This window comes from Schistocerca gregaria, unplaced genomic scaffold (genome assembly GCF_023897955.1).
Source record: "Schistocerca gregaria isolate iqSchGreg1 unplaced genomic scaffold, iqSchGreg1.2 ptg000304l, whole genome shotgun sequence".
Classification (NCBI taxonomy): Eukaryota; Metazoa; Arthropoda; class Insecta; order Orthoptera; family Acrididae; genus Schistocerca; species Schistocerca gregaria.
In genome coordinates, this window is record NW_026061786.1 from 4,695,017 (window position 1) to 4,712,999 (window position 17,983).

Below are 17,983 nucleotides of genomic sequence, written 5' to 3' on the forward strand. Positions count from 1 at the left end.
TGGGGAGGCTTGCGTGCCTCAGTGATACAGATAGCCGTACCGTAGGTGCAACCACAATGGAGGGGTATCTGTTGAGAGGCCAGACAAACGTGTGGTTCCTGAAGATGGGCAGCAGCCTTTTCAGTAGTTGCAGGGGCAACAGTCTGGATGATTGACTGATCTGGCCTTGTAACAATAACCAAAATGGCCTTGCTGTGCTGGTACTGCAAACGGCTGAAAGTAAGGGGAAACTACACCTGTAATATCTCCTGAGGCCATGGAGCTTTACTGTATGATTAAATGATGATGGCATCCTCTTGGGTAAAATATTCCGGAGGTAAAATAGTCCCCCATTCGGATCTCCGGGCGGGGACTACTCAAGGGGATGTCGTTATCAGGAGAAAGAAAACTGGCATTCTACGGATCGGAGCGTGGAATGTCAGATCACTTAATCGGGCAGGTAGGTTAGAAAATTTAAAAAGGGAAATGGATAAGTTAAAGCTAGATATCACAGGAATCAGTGAAGTTCAGTTGGCAGGAAGAACAAGACTTGACTACAGGGTTATAAACACAAAATCAAATAGGGGTAATACAGGAGTAGGTTTAATAATGAATAGAAAAATAGGAATGCGGGTAAGCTACTACAAACAACATAGTGAACGCATTATTGTGGCCAAGATAAATACGAAGCCCACACCTACTACAGTAGTACAAGTTTATATGCCAACTAGCTCTGCAGATGATGAAGAAATTGAAGAAATATATGATGAAATAAAAGAAATTATTCAGACAGTGAAGGGTGATGATAATTTAATAGTCATGGGTGACTGGAATTCGGTAGTAGGAAAAGGCAGAGAAGGAAACGTAGTAGGTGAATATGGATTGGGGAAAGGAAATGAAAGAGGAAGCCACCTGGTAGAATTTTGCACAGAGCACAACTTAATCATAGCTAACACTTGGTTCAAGAATCATGAAAGAAGGTTGTATACATGGAAGACCCCTGGAGGTACTAAAAGGTATCAGATAGATTATATAATGGTAAGACAGAAATTTAGGAACCAGGTTTTAAATTGTAAGACATTTCCAGGGGTAGATGTGGACTCCGACCACAATCTATTGGTTATGACCTGTAGATTAAAACTGAAGAAACTGCAAAAAGGTGGGAATTTAAGGAGATTGGACCTGGATAAACTGACAGAACCAGAGGTTGTACAGAGTTTCAGGGAGAGCATAAGGGAACAATTGACAGGAATGGTGGAAAGAAATACAGTAGAAGAAGAATGGGTAGTTTTGAGGGATGAAGTAGTGAACGCAGCAGAGGATCCAATAGGTAAGAGACGAGGGCTAATAGACACCCTTGGGTAACAGAAGAATTATTGAATTTAATTGATGAAAGGAGAAAATATAAAAATGCTGTAAATGAAGCAGGCAAAAAGGAATACAAACGTCTCAAAAATGAGATCGACAGGAAGTGCAACATGGCTAAGCAGGGGTGGCTAGAGGACAAATGTAAGGATGTAGAGGCTTATCTCACTAGAGGTAAGATAGATACTGCCCACAGAAAAATTAAAGAGACCTTTGGAGATAAGAGAACCACTTGTATGAACATCAAGAGCTCAGATGGAAACCCTGTTCTAAACAAAGAAGGGAAAGAAGAAAGGTGGAAGGAGTATATAGAGGGTCTGTACAACGGCGATGTACTTCAGGACAATATTATGGAAATGGAAGAGGATGTAGGTGAAGATGAAATGGGAGATACAATACTGCGTGAAGAGTTTGATAGAGCACTGAAAGATCTGAGTAGATACAAAGCCCCAGGAGTAGACAACATTCCATTGGAACTACTGACAGCCTTGGGAGAGCCAGTCCTGACAAAACTATACCATCTGGTGAGCAAGATGTATGAGACAGGCGAAATTCCCTCAGACTTCAAGAAGAATCTAATAATTCCAATCCCAAAGAAAACAGGTGTTGACAAATGTGAAAATTACCGAACTATCAGTTTAATAAGTCACAGCTGCAAAATACTAATGCGAATTCTCTACAGACGAATGGAAAAACTAGTAGAAGCCGACCTCGGGGAAGATCAGTTTGGATTCCATAGAAATGTTGGAACATGTGAGGCAATACTGACCCTACGACTTATCTTAGAAGCTAGATTAAGAAAGGGCAAACCTATGTTTCTAGCATTTGTAGACTTAGAGAAAGCTTTTGACAACATTGACTGGAATATTCTCTTTCAAATTCTATAGGTGGCAGGGGTAAAATACAAGGACCGAAAGGCTATTTACAATTTGTGCAGAAACCAGATGGCAGTTATAAGAGTCGAGGGACATGAAAAGGAAGCAGTGGTTGGGAAGGGAGTGAGACAGGGTTGTAGCCTCTCCCCGTTGTTATTCAATCTGTACATTGAGCAAGCAGTAAAGGAAACAAAAGAAAAATTTGGAGTAGGTATTAAAATCCATGGAGAAGAAATAAAAACTTTGAGGTTCGCTGATGACATTGTAATTCTGTCAGAGACAGCAAAGGACTTGGAAGAGCAGTTGAACGGAATGGATAGTGTCTTGAAAGGAGGATATAAGATGATCATCAACAAAAGCAAAACGAGGATAATGGAATGTAGTCGAATTAAGTCAGGTAATGCCGAGGAAATTAGATTAGGAAATGAGACACTTAAAAGAGTAAAGGAGTTTTGCTATTTGTGGAGCAAAATAACTGATGATGGTCATAGTAGAGAGGATATAAAATGTAGACTGGCAATGGCAAGGAAGGCGTTTCTGAAGAAGAGAAATTTGTTAACATCGAGTATAGATTTAAGTGTCAGGAAGTTGTATGGAGTGTAGCCATGTATCGAAGTGAAATATGGACGATACATAGTTTGGACAAGAAGAGAATAGAAGCTTTCGAAATGTGGTGCTATAAAGAATGCTTAAGATTAGATGGATAGATAACACAACTAATGAGGAGGTATTGAATAGGATTGGGGAGAAGAGAAGTTTGTGGCACAACTTGACAAGAAGAAGGGATCAGTTGTTAGGACATGTTCTGAGGCATCAAGGGATCACAAATTTAGTATTGGAGGGCAGCGTGGAGGGTAAAAATCGTGGAGGGAGACCAAGAGATGAATACACTAAGCAGATTCAGAAGGATGTAGGCTGCAGTAGGTACTGGGAGATGAAGAAGCTTTCACAGGATAGAGTAGCATGGAGAGCTGCATCAGACCAGTCTCATGACTGAAGACCATAACAACATAACAACAACATCATAATTTGAAAGCACTCATTCAAAACATTGATTATAACTATAAGTAATGTGAACATTGATATTTGTAAATGTCGTGCATAAGGTGATTTTTTTCTTATCCCACTGAAAACAATATATTAATGTTTTCCTGTATTCACTTCTCCCATAATTTAGAATATTCTTCTACTGCAGTTTACATGTAATAGTAAGTCCAATATGTTACATTAAATGCAGTTAAAATATTACTTTTGCATTTTAGCAGAGTGAAAAATATTAACATGTTATTCTCTTGAGATTCAGATAATAGATATGTTGATTCTGTGAATTTATTGTCTTTCTTGCCAGCCTGGAGCCTCGTATAACAGCAAGTGTGAAAGAACTAGGAGACTTACTTTTAGCTATCAAAGGAGGAGGGCAGGTTACACTGAATCAGCCATCTCAGAGACATGCTGTGGCAGCAGAAGCAGATGAAGTGTTGAGACCACTTATGGATTTGCTTGACGGTAATTTATGTTGGCTGCCTCTTTTACTTCTGATTGAGATGTTTTGATAAATTCATTTGTTTAACACCAAGACTTTTATAATAGAATTGGTGACTGAAACATCCTACATGTGTTCAAATAAAATTTTAATATTAATTTTTGTAAGTTTGAAAGAAACATATCGCTCACTGACAAGAACAGTGAGACAAATAAAAAATACAGTATTTGAGGAAACTATACCTAAAGAATTAATTCTATAAACGTTGTACTGAAATAGTATAAGCTTCTTTTAAATTTCAAGTAAGCATTGTTGGCAGTATATTCTGTTCTATTTTTGTGCATATTGAGGCACTTCACACTAGTTTTTCAGTAAATAGAAGATGCCATTTCGTAACTTGTGTCACTTTTCTTGCTGTGGTGCTACATGTTGTGAATCATTTCAGTTAGATAAATAGAAATTGTGTCTACATTTATATATCAACTTTTTCTCTACGATATACCACAAGCAAAACTTATATGGAAAAATGCACCTGGTTCTTTTGCTTCTCGATTATTTCATTGCTAGTGAATTTAAGTATGTTATCTGCATATGTTTTAATCACTTTATATGTTCATGATTTAGGATCACTATCACTGTATGCTGAATCATGTGAAAAAACAGTTCTAAAGAGACTGTTGAAAGAGCTGTGGAAAATAGTTATGAGAATACTGGAGAAGACTGTTGTGCTTCCTCCAATGACAGACAAAAGTGTAAGTTCTCTCTTTCTTCTTTTGCCTGTATCATCTGGTATTTACAAGAGCTGTTCTATAAGTAAAGCAACAAGGTTTTTCTTCTCTGCTAATTTTGATTGAAAAAAAAAATGTGGAATTTATTGAGGGACATCGTGGAATCATGTTCTGGTAGGTGGTGGCACTATGTGTAGCCCACAGAATGATGTTTTGTAATGGAGGTTAATTCCAATTAGAAAGCTGCCAATGAGTTTGTTTTGGTGGAAAACCAGAGCATCTCAAATATTTACAGGCCCTTGTTGAGCAAGGAGTCTCCTCATCACTATAGGGTCGTGCAGACTTTTGTTATCTCCCATGTGTCAGCCAGCCACACAGCAGTGGCTCCTGTAATGTTGAAATGTGCTGTATGCACCCTCTTTCATGGTCATCAGTAGATCACAATCAAAACAGTTTGCAACTCAACTAAACATCTCTTTTGGTAGTACTGACACACACATCCACCTGTTGAGGTACTTAAAAGGTGTGTGACCGCTGGATTGCTCGCTGCCTAACAGAAGACCATTAAGAGCAGTGAAAGACCATCTGTTCAGAATTACTTTCACATTATGAGGCTGATGACAATTTTTTGTTAAACATCATCAAGGCGATGGAACATGGGTTCATTGCTTCAAAAAGAAACAAAACAGAAATCAATGGAGTGATGCCATACCACCTCTCCTGCAAAGGAAAAGTTCAAAGCTGCACTCTCAGTTGGTAAAGTCATGGTGATAGTCTTCTTTGACCCTGAAGAGGTCATTCAGATTGATGTCATCCCTCATAGTACAATGATATACTCTGAAGAGTATTGGGCTACACTCAGGAAATTGAAGAAATAACTTCAATTGTTCAATGCCACAAAAATGCAAACAAACTTCTCCCTTACCATGACAGTGCAAGACATCACCCAAGTCTGCACACCTGGTAGGATCTCACAGAATTTTATTAGACTGTTCTACCTCATCCACCTTACAGCCCAGATTTCACAACTTCTGACTTCCATCTGTTTGGCCCCATGAAGGGTGTACTCCAAAGGAAGCAGTACATGGGTGATGGGGTGGTTATTGATTCAGCAAGATGTTGTCAGCAATCTCTTCCAGTAGATCAAGTCACATTAGGCCTAAATTGTCAGTAGTGATTCAAAGATCTGTGTTTGATCTGCATGACTTTGATACAGGGTGAGGCATCTATCACATGCCACCCAAAATAGCTGTAGAATGATTAAATATATTGACAAGCGGTATACATTAAGTTACAGCAAATAATTTAGCACATTATTATACATACACAAAGCATTTTTAAGGCTTATAGAAGATGCATTAAGCTGACTTTGTTTTTTAATTTGTTGAATTTAATCATATGGTGACACAGCCCATCCCAGTAAAGTGGCTTAAGGCCATCACATTGAATGGAGAATATGTTGAAAAATAGGGTTTTGTAGCCAAAAGCATGAGGAATAATATGGTGTATTCGAATCTTGAATAAAACCAACCTACTTTCAGAAAAAAAATGTGTTGCATTACTTATTAAACAACTCTTGTATTTTTTAACATGATTGTATGATGTATTTGGAATAATTTATAAGTATTGTACACTTTAATGAAGTTGTATCTCATGTTTACTGAAGTCACTAAAAATATTCACATAAATATGTATTTAGTGACTCCCAGTACAAATTGAATGCTATACAGAGTCTACAAGAGAACAGTAATTTTAACTTTAATTCTTCTATAATTGTTATATACTGTCACTTTTCCTTTGTCTATTTACAAAAGGCAGTAAGAGAGGGACATAACTATGAATGATAATGCTGCTGCTTTTCTGGTTAACACCTTGTGATATGTTGTTTCCGTTGTATTTGAAGTAACTACAAACAGGTTTGTGTATTGATACCAATGCACACAGAAAAGAAAGCAAAATTTTGTAATGCATATACACAATGGAGACTTGAACTCCATGTACTGCGATTCCTGTAATTGTTCATCTATTGTACTGTTACTGAGTTGTATTGAGTCTTTCTGTGTAGTCAATGATTCAACTTGTTTCAGTTTCTAAGAGATAAATTTTCATGAATTCATGTTGTAGCATACACCAAAAGTAGAGAGATTAGAATGTGGGAATTATTACATTTTGCTATACATCTCAATTGTCAGCTATTCCATCCGGCTGCACCAGATTCAGCAGAACTTAGTGTCCTCAGTTACAGACAACCAAACTACTGTTTGTACTTTACACAAACAAAATCTTTTCCTCGTAACATCATTTACATACCAGTATCTTCAACATAATTAAAACTAATCATCATTATAACTATGAAGATTTTTCAGAAAGTAATGAACCACATTTTTTCTCTCATTCGGAAACAGTGCTATGAATTTGGAACATTAGGTATGTATTATTTGAAGTCTCCTGAGTGAGCATGCCAAGTTTACTTCACTTCTGACAGATAGCGTAGCTGCAGGATAGTTTCAAGATGATGTGTGTAGGTGTAGGTTACAAATACCATGCTGTTATTGAGTTTCTCACAGCAGAGAAAGAAACTGTGGGGAATATTCACAAATGCTTGTGGAAAGTCTATGGAGTATCTGCTGTCAACAGACATACAGTTATTCACTGGGCACAGAGGGTGACCTCATTAGGAGTAGGTTCGGTGGAGCTCCACAATTTTCAGTCGGGGAGATCATCCATGGTTGTCATAGCTGACACCTTATCTAGCCTCCATGGACTTCCAATTATTTGGGCCATTAAGGGATGCCATTTGTGGAAGACATTTTGAAGATAGTGAGGAGGTGATTTACAGAGTGAAGCACTGGCTTTGCCAGCAGGACAAGGGTTGGTACTGACAGGGCAAACACGCCCTTATTTCAGCTCGAGGAAGACCATAGAATGGGATGGAGATTATGTAGAAAAATAGGGTGTGTATATAAAAGAATTCTTTCATGTGTGTTATTCTCATTATGTTCAATAAAGAACTGTTGAAGAAAATAGTGTAGTGCATTACTTTCTCGGCAACCCTCATAGTAGCCATAAACCATCAACATCACACTTCTGTACATCTATTCAAAACTTTATCTATTATTTATTATTTATTTATTTGTCCAACAATCATTTTTGTACATTGTTTGTATGTGTGGTATAGGACAGTGGTAAACGTAGTTAATTTACAATATAACAGTAATTTTAACTACATCGTTGACATAATGAAAATGCATAATAACGTAGGTTGATGTGCTACATTGCTTCTTCATGTGATACTAGCATTATTAAATTAGATGACATGATAAGCACAACATAAACCATATTATGAATTGACAATTAGTAAAATTTGGTAAATGAGGTTTACTTATTATGATGTAACGGAAATTCAGACAAATAATAGAAGCAGTGATCAAGCAAGAACTGTTTTAACTTTACTTTAAATGCATTTAATGTAGGTATGGATTTTAAGTAAGAAGGCAAATGGTTGTATAACATAGCTCCAGCATAATACTCTCGTCTTTTGCATAAATTTGTTTTTACTGTGTTCATGTGTAGGTTCATCTGCTGCCTAGTTTCATATGTGTGTATATCATAGTTGTGTCTGAAGAGATTTTCTTTTCTTAAGATGCTCCCTTTTGTGAAAATTAATGTTTCATATACACTCCTGGAAATTGAAATAAGAACACCATGAATTCATTGTCCCAGGAAGGGGAAACTTTATTGACACATTCCTGGGGTCAGATACATCACATGATCAAACTGACAGAACCACAGGCACATAGACACAGGCAACAGAGCATGCACAATGTCGGCACTAGTACAGTGTATATCCACCTTTCGCAGCAATGCAGGCTGCTATTCTCCCATGGAGACAATCGTAGAGATGCTGGATGTAGTCCTGTGGAACGTCTTGCCATGCCATTTCCACCTGGCACCTCAGTTGGTCCAGCGTTCGTGCTGGACGTGCAGACCGCACGAGACGACGCTTCATCCAGTCCCAAACATGCTCAATGGGGGACAGATCCGGAGATCTTGCTGGCCAGGGTAGTTGACTTACACCTTCTAGAGCACGTTGGGTGGCACGGGATACATGTGGACGAGCATTGTCCTGTTGGAACAGCAAGTTCCCTTGCCGGTCTAGGAATGGTAGAACGATGGGTTCGATGACGGTTTGGATGTACCGTGCACTATTCAGTGTACCCTCGACGATCACCAGAGGTGTACGGCCACATCATGATGCTGGGTGTTGGCCCTATGTGCCTCGGTCGTATGCAGTCCTGATGGTGGCGCTCACCTGCACGGCACCAAATACGCATACAACCATCATTGGCACCAAGGCAGAAGCGACTCCCATCGCTGAAGACGACATGTCTCCATTCGTCCCTCCATTCACGCCTGTTGCGACACCACTGGAGGCGGGCTGCACGATGTTGGGGCGTGAGCGGAAGACGGCCTAACGGTGTGCGGGACCGTAGCCCAGCTTCATGGAGACGGTTGCGAATGGTCCTCGCCGATACCCCATTAGCAACAGTGTCCCTAATTTGCAGGGAAGTGGCGGTGCGATCCCCTACGGCACTTCGTAGGATCCTACGGTCTTTGCGTGCATCCGTGCGTTGCTGCGGTCCGGTCCCAGGTCGACGGGCACGTGCACCTTCCGCCAACCACTGGCGACAACATCGATGTACTGTGGAGATCTCACGCCCCACGTGTTGAGCAATTCAGCGGTACGTCCACCCGGCCTCCCGCATGCCCACTATACGCCCTCGCTCAAAGTCCGTCAACTGCACATATGGTTCACATCCATACTGTCGTGGCATGCTACCAGTGTTAAAGACTGCAATGGAGCTCCGTATGCCACGGCAAACTGGCTGACACTGATGACGGCGATGCACAAATGCTGCGCAGCTAGCCCCATTCGACGGCTAACACCGCGGTTCCTGGTGTGTCCGCTGTGCCGTGCGTGTGATCATTGCTTGTACAGCCCTCTCGCAGTGTCCAGAGCAAGTATGATGGGTCTGACACATCTGTATCAATGTGTTCTTTTTACCATTTCCAGGAGTGTATATACAAGCAAGGTATCGGCAATATTCTGAGAATTTTAAAAAGTGGTTTACAAGAATGCTTGCATTCAGGTATTTTTATCATCCTGATAATCTTTTTCTGTATTTTAAATGTTTTTGTAGATTTTGTGGAATTACCCCAAAAAAATATTCCATACTTAAACAGCGACTGTATACTATAATGGTACACTGTCAGGACTGATGAGCAGCTTGTATACTGAGTGAGGATGCTCATCTTTTACATCAACATATTTGCAATCTGACATTCCATATATCAGTAATAGACATTCTTGTAAGATGTTATGCAATAATAGTATACAGAATTGGTTCTTTAGCTTGTCATGGATAAATTATGCAATTTTGTGCATCATCCCTCTATGTGCTGACTTCAAATACATATGTCATCAAGATAGTAAATTATGCCATCCACATAGTATAACATATAAAGCAATGTTTATTTATAAAATTACTTTTCCTTGAATGTATTTCATTGATCTGTAATCATCATAGTGATTGCATGAAGCAATACAGCTCTACAGTTCTAGCAATATTAACCCTACCAATTCAATATCTGTGTGGTATAGCAGTACGATTATTAAATTACCATTGTCTGTATTCAAGGGCAAACTAATAAGAAAATTCAATGCATACATACAGATGTTAGTTAACCACAAAATTAACTACCTAAAGTATACTACATACTATGCCTGGTTATCAACTTCCAGAACTTTATCTCAAAGTAACATACACATCATCAGTTTCATCAACTTCGAAATACTACCTCAAAGCTAACTATGTATCATTATTATTGCCAAAATTTCTATTGTTATGAATCTTCTGGAAACAGTATGTTCATATGTTCAGGTAACCTGTATGTTTTCATTATAATCATCATAAACACCCTCTTTCAAAATATTATCTTAAAGCAAACCTCTTTCAAAACCTTATCTTAAATCAAACAGTATATCATCATTGTTATTGTCATAATCTTAATCTCCTCTCAAGTAGACACAGTATTCATATTCTGGTATGTAACTCTCTCATTTTGGAAGAAAAATATGGTTTTGGATTACTATGTGTGTGTGTGTGTGTGTGTGTGTGTGTGTGTGTGTGTGTGTGTGTCAAACGGCAAAGTTGCTGCTGTCTTTGTTAGCGCTGATTTGCAGCTCAGGTAGACACTGATCTATCGCCAGAGAAGGAGTCTTCTATTTTGGACAAAGGTTGCTCTTTTAGTACAAACAAAATTTTAGTTCTAAATTGTTTTACAGGAAATGACTGAATGTCCTTAAATACACCATTAAATAAATTTAGAGCCACAATTGGAGAACTGTTCTGCATCTTAGTTGATCAATATCTTGGCCTGTCTATACCGCCTTCATAGTGAGTGCTGTGTTGATGAAGTCCATTCCTCTTCCTGTATATCTCATGATTCAACTTTGTGTGAATAAGCCAACTGAGTATATATTGGCTGAAAACAGTTAAACCTCTTAACCTGGAAAAAAATTGTGTGCAGTGCATTTTTTTCCCCTTGAGGTATTGATCCTCATTCCTTTGTTATGTAATAAAAGCACATTTTTGCACCCTGCAGAATGACCCCACAGTAACAGTCCACAAGTAATGTGACCATGGAACATTGCAAAGTGTATTGTTAGTAGGTACTATTGTTATATAACATTTTTCAGTTTCCTCAAGAGATGTAGAACCCTTGGAGTTTAGAACATACATTTTTAATGTGCTGTTGCCAAGTTGATTTGGTGTCAATAAAAAAGCCCAGAAGCTTAACAACTACTGTGTCACCCAGTGCTCCAGTATCACTTAGGCTGCATATTCTCCTCTGTATTTTGTCTTCATTAATTTTCATCTTTTTCATGATGAACCAGTCCATGGCCTCACTGAATAGGACTTCTGCTTGTTGAACAGCATGAAATACATTCTCCTCTTTTGTGAACAAAGTTGTGTTGTCAGCAAACTGCAAGGTGTGCCCTTTGGAGTCTATGTCATTAACAAAAATTAAGAACAACAGGAGCCACATTACAGATCCCTGTGGTACACCATGTTTGAAGCCATTTCACCTGAGTCTGCTCCATGCACTTGTACAGTCATGTCATCTGTTATTTAGGTAGGATTTGAATTTGTAGAACAGCTTCCCCAATACCATATGATATTAGATTGCTGAGAAGGGCCGTATGTGGGATACAATCAAATGTCATACCAAGGTCAGAGAATTCCTGTGCTGTCGACTCCTTGTATTCAAGACTCTGACTTATATTTGTAACTAATTCAAGTACTGCTGTCATAGTTGACTTTTTCTTCTGAAAGCTGTGCTGTGTATCATAAAAGAGGATATTTCCTTCAAAATAATTCAATAGCTGATCTTTCGTTATGGACTCCATCACTGCTGCTGTAGATATAGGCCTGTAGCTCAACACTTCATGTGGATTATATTTTTTGTAAACTGGCACTGTGTGTGCTACTTTCTGGAAGTCTGTAAATTCCCAGGTATCAAGGCATTTATGTATTTATTACATCCTGTAAATATAAGGCTTCCCTGATTATTTGTAGCTGTTTACTATTTTTATTGTCTTTTGAGTACACTCTCTTCCACATTACCATGCTGCATTTATTTTCAAATTTCATAGCTACAGCAGGATGTGTTCTGAAGTCTAGGATTTCACCTATTGCACTTTCCCCTATGTTTGTAATATATTCATTAAATTCAACTGGATTGCAAGAATTTGAGCAAAAAGAGACTTTTGCCTATGTTCATTAAACAGATCCCATGCTGCTTTGCAAGGACTGTGAGTTTCTTTAATTTTGCTTACTCTACTTATTTTGTATGCATCCTTTTGGCCTGTAAATAATTTCAGTATAGCCTGTCCTTAATGCCAATAACCCTAATGGCTTTGATTTTATCATCTAGAAGTTGTACAATGCATTTTATTTTAGCTGATCTAGAGGTGTACCCACTCTTTACTTTGACAGTTTCCTGTATGTCTTTTTATTTGGCAGTTGGATATACCTTGGGTTTTAATGAAAAATTATTGTCTTATTTAACTTGAAGAGTCTGGAACAAGGAACAGAATGTACTATTTTTGTGGAAGTTCTTCATACATTTGATACCAATCTGTAGAAGACACTGCAGATTTGAAATCACCTAAATTTTTAATTGAAATTACCCTACTTCTGAATACATAATTTGAATCCCAGCTGGGAATTTTTCAGCTACTTAACGATGTTGTCCATAGCTTCATTGTCACTGCACTGTGCTCTGCAAGCATAGGGACAATGACACTTACTTTGTACTCTCAAGTATTTAGGATTGTGACAGCTGTATCAAGACAGCATCTCCTCTTGTTGCTAGAGAACTTGCCACAAATGGTCCATAGCTGCTTAATAAGTTCATACAAGCTCTATCTTTGTCACTACCTTCCCCAATATGGATTCTGATGTCTCCACATAAGGCAATTTTTGTTCCAAGGCACACTAGATAACACAGACAGCTTTCCAATTTGCTGACAAAATTTTAAAAATTGCTATTTCAGGAGTGGTACACAGAAACAGCAATTAAGTTAGCATCTGGCAACTCCAAAGCAGCCAATTCTAGATCCAAGTCCACCCAGAAATTAAATTTCTTATGTGTATAAGTTGTATGTTTCTGATAATCATCATCATATCTTAGCACAGAAAGGGTGGCACTGATTTAATAAGATAATTGTGACAGATGAATAGAAAAGCTGAAGAGACAGCACAGAAGAATGAAAAACTGAAAATTATCTACATGGCTTGGAGCCATGTATCACCAAGCAAATAACTCATAAAGAATATTATTCGCTTTAGGATGTAAATCTTTACTGATCTACATTCTGTACAACACCCTATCATGATCAAATGTAATATAACTATAAGATTTTACCGTATATTGCAACCCAGATTCTAGCATAAGACACAGCACAATATATTCAGCAGTTCACCCAGCCAAAAATTTTTCTTCATAGACAAATCTGTATTCTTCAGTTTTACTGTCCTACTGCCATTGTGTGTGTGTGTGTGTGTGTGTGTGTGTGTGTGTGTGTGTGTGTGTGTGTGTGCCATCTTCCACTTATATTTAAACACATTACAAATTTTACTCAAATATTTCTCCATAAACACAGTAGATTTTAAATAGCTTTCAGCTCTCCTTTTAGAAACCCAGCTACTTCTGACAGCTTCACTAAAACAGCTACATCATTTTCTCTGTCTGCTGACAAAAAAAAAAAAAAAAAGAAAAAAATCTTTTAAATTACCACAATCCCTTACATCCTAATCTTCATTCTCTACTTTGATCAATACTTTGTTTTCAACTTCTACACAATAATTACATGAATTATCTACTTCATATTTCATCCTATACATATCAGATACATTGAAGGTTCCTAATATGTGATACAGTATCATTCTGTTCAACATGCAGTTCTGTTTTACTTTCTGACACATCTGTTGTAATGTGGAAAATTTCTTATGTCAACCTCTGTTCTGTATACTTAGTTTCTGAATTGATTATTCTGTCAAATATATTATTTAATTTATCTGTCACATTGTCTGTTTTCTCACATGCATTTGTTAATTTCCCCTTTAATTCATCTTCAGATTGTGTTAATAAGTCATATGGTCCATTAATTACCTTGTTATATACTTCTGCTGTCTCACCACTCAGTTTTTGTTTTTATTATCTTGTCATTTATTTTTGCTATCTTATCAGCTATTTGGGAACTCAGTCATTTTCAATCCATTTTGTGATTAACAAGTTCTCTCACCTCTCTCAGTACTCTTTCTAATAAAGTCTTATGTAACCCCAGATCATTCTCGGTTGTCAATACAAATTTGATGCTTGCCATTTTTATTTCTTATAGTGACAGTGTTGTTAGCATATTCCAATGAATGTGGCTCAATAATTCCTTCCTTGGCCAAGCCACATATGGACTTGACTTAAAAATTTCTTTCTGTCGTGGTGAGAATGTTTGGAGTCTGCTGTATTGTGTTTTCTTTTTTTCCCAACAACTTTCATGCTGACATTGGTGTACTTTGTATCTGTGAACTGTAATTTGTCACTAAATATTCAATATTTTTCTTTTTTAACACTAACTGAGTTTTCAATAACTAATTCTGATTCATTTACTATATGGAAACACCTGAAACGAACATCAATTTCTGGCTACCTGTAGTGACTCCAGCACTTTGTACTAAAGTTTCAGTTTCATCACGAAGATCTTTTCTGGTTTCTATGACTAAATCCAAAAGAAAGCAGGTGTTGACATGTGAAAATTACTGAACTATCAAATTAATAAGCCACAGCTGAAAAATACTAACGCAAATTCTTTACAGACGAATGGAAAAACTGGTAGAAGCCGACTTCGGGGAAGATCAGTTTGGATTCCATAGGAAGGTTGGAACACGTGAGGCAATACTGACACTATGACTTATCTTAGAAGAAAGATTAAGGAAAGGCAAACCTAAGTTTCTAGCATTTGTAGACTTAGAGAAAGTTTTTGACAATTTTGACTAGAATACTCTTTTTCAAATTCTGAAGGTAGCAGGAGTAAAATACAGGGAGTAGAAGGCTATTTACAATTCATATAGAAAGCAGATGGCAGTTATAAGAGTTGAGGGACATGAAAGGGAAGCAGTGGTTGGGAAGGGAGTGAGACAGGGTTGTAGCCTCACTCCAATGCTATTCAATCTGTATATTGAGCAAGCAATAAAGGAAGCAAAATAAAAGTTCAGAGTAGGTATTAAAATCCATGGAGAAGAAATAAAAACTTTAAGGTTCACCGATGACATTGTAATTCTGTCAGGGACAGCAAAGGACTTGGAAGAGCAGTTGAATGAAATAGACAGTGTCTTGAAAGGAGGGTATAAGATGAACATCAACAAAAGCAAAACGAGGATAATGGAATGTAGTCAGATTAAGTCAGTTGATGCTGAGGGAATTAGATTAGGAAATGAGACACTTAAAGTAGTAAAGGAGTTTTGCTATTTGGGGAGAAAATAACTGATGACGGTCAAAGTAGAGAGGATATAAAATGTAGACTGGCAATGACAAGGAAAGCGTTTCTGTAGAAGAGAAATTTGTTAACATAGAGTGTTGATTTAAGTGTCAGGAAGTCATATCTGAAAGTATTTGTATGGAGTGTAGCCATGTATGTAAGTGAAACATGGACAAGAAGAGAATAGCAGCTTTCAAAATGTGGTGCTACAGAAGAATGCTGAAGATTAGATGGGTAGACCACATAACTAATGAGGAGGTATTGAATAGGATTGGGGAGAAGAAAAGTTTGTGGCACAACTTGACTAGAAGAAGGGATTGCTTGGTAAGACATGCTCTTAGGCATCAAGGGATCACAAATTTAGCATTGGAGGGCACCATGGATTGTAAAAATCGTAGAGGGAGACCAAGCGATGAATACACTAAGCAGAGTCAGAAAGATGTAGGTTGCAGTAAGTACTGGGAGATGAAGAAGCTTGCACAGGATAGAGTAGCATGGAGAGCTGCATCAAACCAGTCTCAGGACTGAAGACCACAACAACAACAACATGACTAAATTCATTGCTTCTCCAGAAACAACTTAAGTAGCATGTTTCAATTTCAACATCGTCTGTTTTAATGGTGCCTGTAAAATAGGCAGTGTTTTTCTCAGATTCTGACAGGATCACAATTCTCTCTTGCAGTCTTGAAGTATCCAATAGCTCATAAATATCTTGGTGTAATAAATTAAGTTTGCTTTGACAATCAATGAGTGCCTTCACCTGACTGCTATGTGTTTGGACATTTTTAAATTTACATCTGTTAGATATTGATCTGCTACCTAATTGTGATTTATGAAAATCTGTGCCAGACCTGGACTCGAACCCGGATTTCTTGCTTACTACAAGTGGTTTCCTTAACCGCTTTGGCTATCCTTCCATGCTCCTTGGACCAATCCAAACCTCTAAATGTCACACTGTCTTCATCCTTCTAACATAGGGCACTAAATTCATCACCTAACGCTCACAACTGTGATGTTACAAGCATTAGGTGATGGATTTTTCAGACTACAAGAGAAGGATGTAGACAGCATTATGTTGTGAACATGAGGTGATGAACTTAGTGGCAATGCGACATATGAAAATTTGAGTTAGTTAGGAGAGCAAGCGTGAATAGGTAGCCAAAGTGGTTAAGGTTGCTGATTGTGATAAGTGGAAAATCCAGATTTGAGTTCTGGTCTGCATGTCACTGTTGGTGGGGGGGGCTATCCCTGATACATCTGATGTAAAGGAATTTGGGAGTCAGCAAATTAATTTTGAAAATATTTCATACCGCTGTGGACCATCAACAGTGCCTGTTGTTTCAGACATGCATGTAAGTTATCATTTACATTCATTGTCATCTTTTGATTACTCTTCCTTTTTTTCATGCATTCAGTTGAGATATGCCCAAACTTACTGCAACTGACTCATCTCTTTCCTACACTCTATTGGTTGCAATTGCTTAACATATGACCACTGGCAACACAGCTGAAACACTTTTTGTTTGGAACAGAAGCTGCATTTCTGATGATTGTGTTACATGTCCTTGACATATTTGTCACTTCAGATTCTGAAGATTTCATAACTGTAAATTTTTAATGTTATTTCAGCAACAACTTTACCCCAGTTTCATAAATTCTCAGTTTTTTCATAGAATCTTGCATATTTTGTATGTCACAAAAATGTGTTGTTCATGAATCATCTTGTATCCACATTTATCAGGTATTAGAATAGCATGTCCTCATCAGGGTCACCATGACTGGCAATCTCTTTCCCATGTCATTGTGACAGCAGTTGGAGGATCTCTGCAACTCTAATATGCACATTGAACACTTTTTGCATAGCTTTTTTCAGTTCAGATGTTTGGCTCTTCTTACCTTTAACCAAATCATTTTTTCTTCAGTTGGCTCCAACTTACTACAAATGTTGTTTCCTCGGAGTCCAGGATACACTTTTAAATGGATGTTTGTCATTGCCATGAAATGACTGCAATGTATGCCCTCAAAATCATGAAATTATAGTGAAAATTTATGTTGATCATGATAAATACTTTGCTTCATTTTTTCATCTGTTTCTGGATTAGAAATTTCATCGTCTTTTTGTTCTGTAAATTCCATCTTTTATTGTTCCTAGGCCTTTGGCTCCAAAGCAATGGAAAGCGGAAAAAGCATATTGGATACCGTAATGTAGAACTGAGCAATACATGTTGCCTTCTTTGCTCATTAAAATCGAGCTTTAGTGAGGAAACAGTAATGAATGCATATCATGCCTACTTCCATTCTTGCCTTAAATATAGAGTAAGTTTATGGCGACACTCTAAAACAGCTAATAGCAATTTCAAACTACAAAAAGGCCATTACAATCATGTATGGATGCAAACCTAAAGACTCTTGCAAAGCTCTTTTTAAGATATCTGGTATTCCTCCATTCCAT

The 17,983-nt window shown here is 37.8% G+C and overlaps 1 protein-coding gene across 1 annotated transcript in view; it reads left to right on the forward strand.

Moving 5' to 3' along the window:
- The window catches only part of LOC126305264 (protein unc-13 homolog C-like), a 1,060,877-nt gene that overhangs the window by 947,191 nt on the left and 95,703 nt on the right, over positions 1 to 17,983 (forward strand). The window contains exons 25-26 of the mRNA XM_049992034.1: positions 3,568 to 3,725; positions 4,327 to 4,454. Of these exons, the coding sequence (XP_049847991.1) occupies positions 3,568 to 3,725; positions 4,327 to 4,454 (286 nt within the window). The remainder of the gene's footprint in view (positions 1 to 3,567; positions 3,726 to 4,326; positions 4,455 to 17,983) is intronic.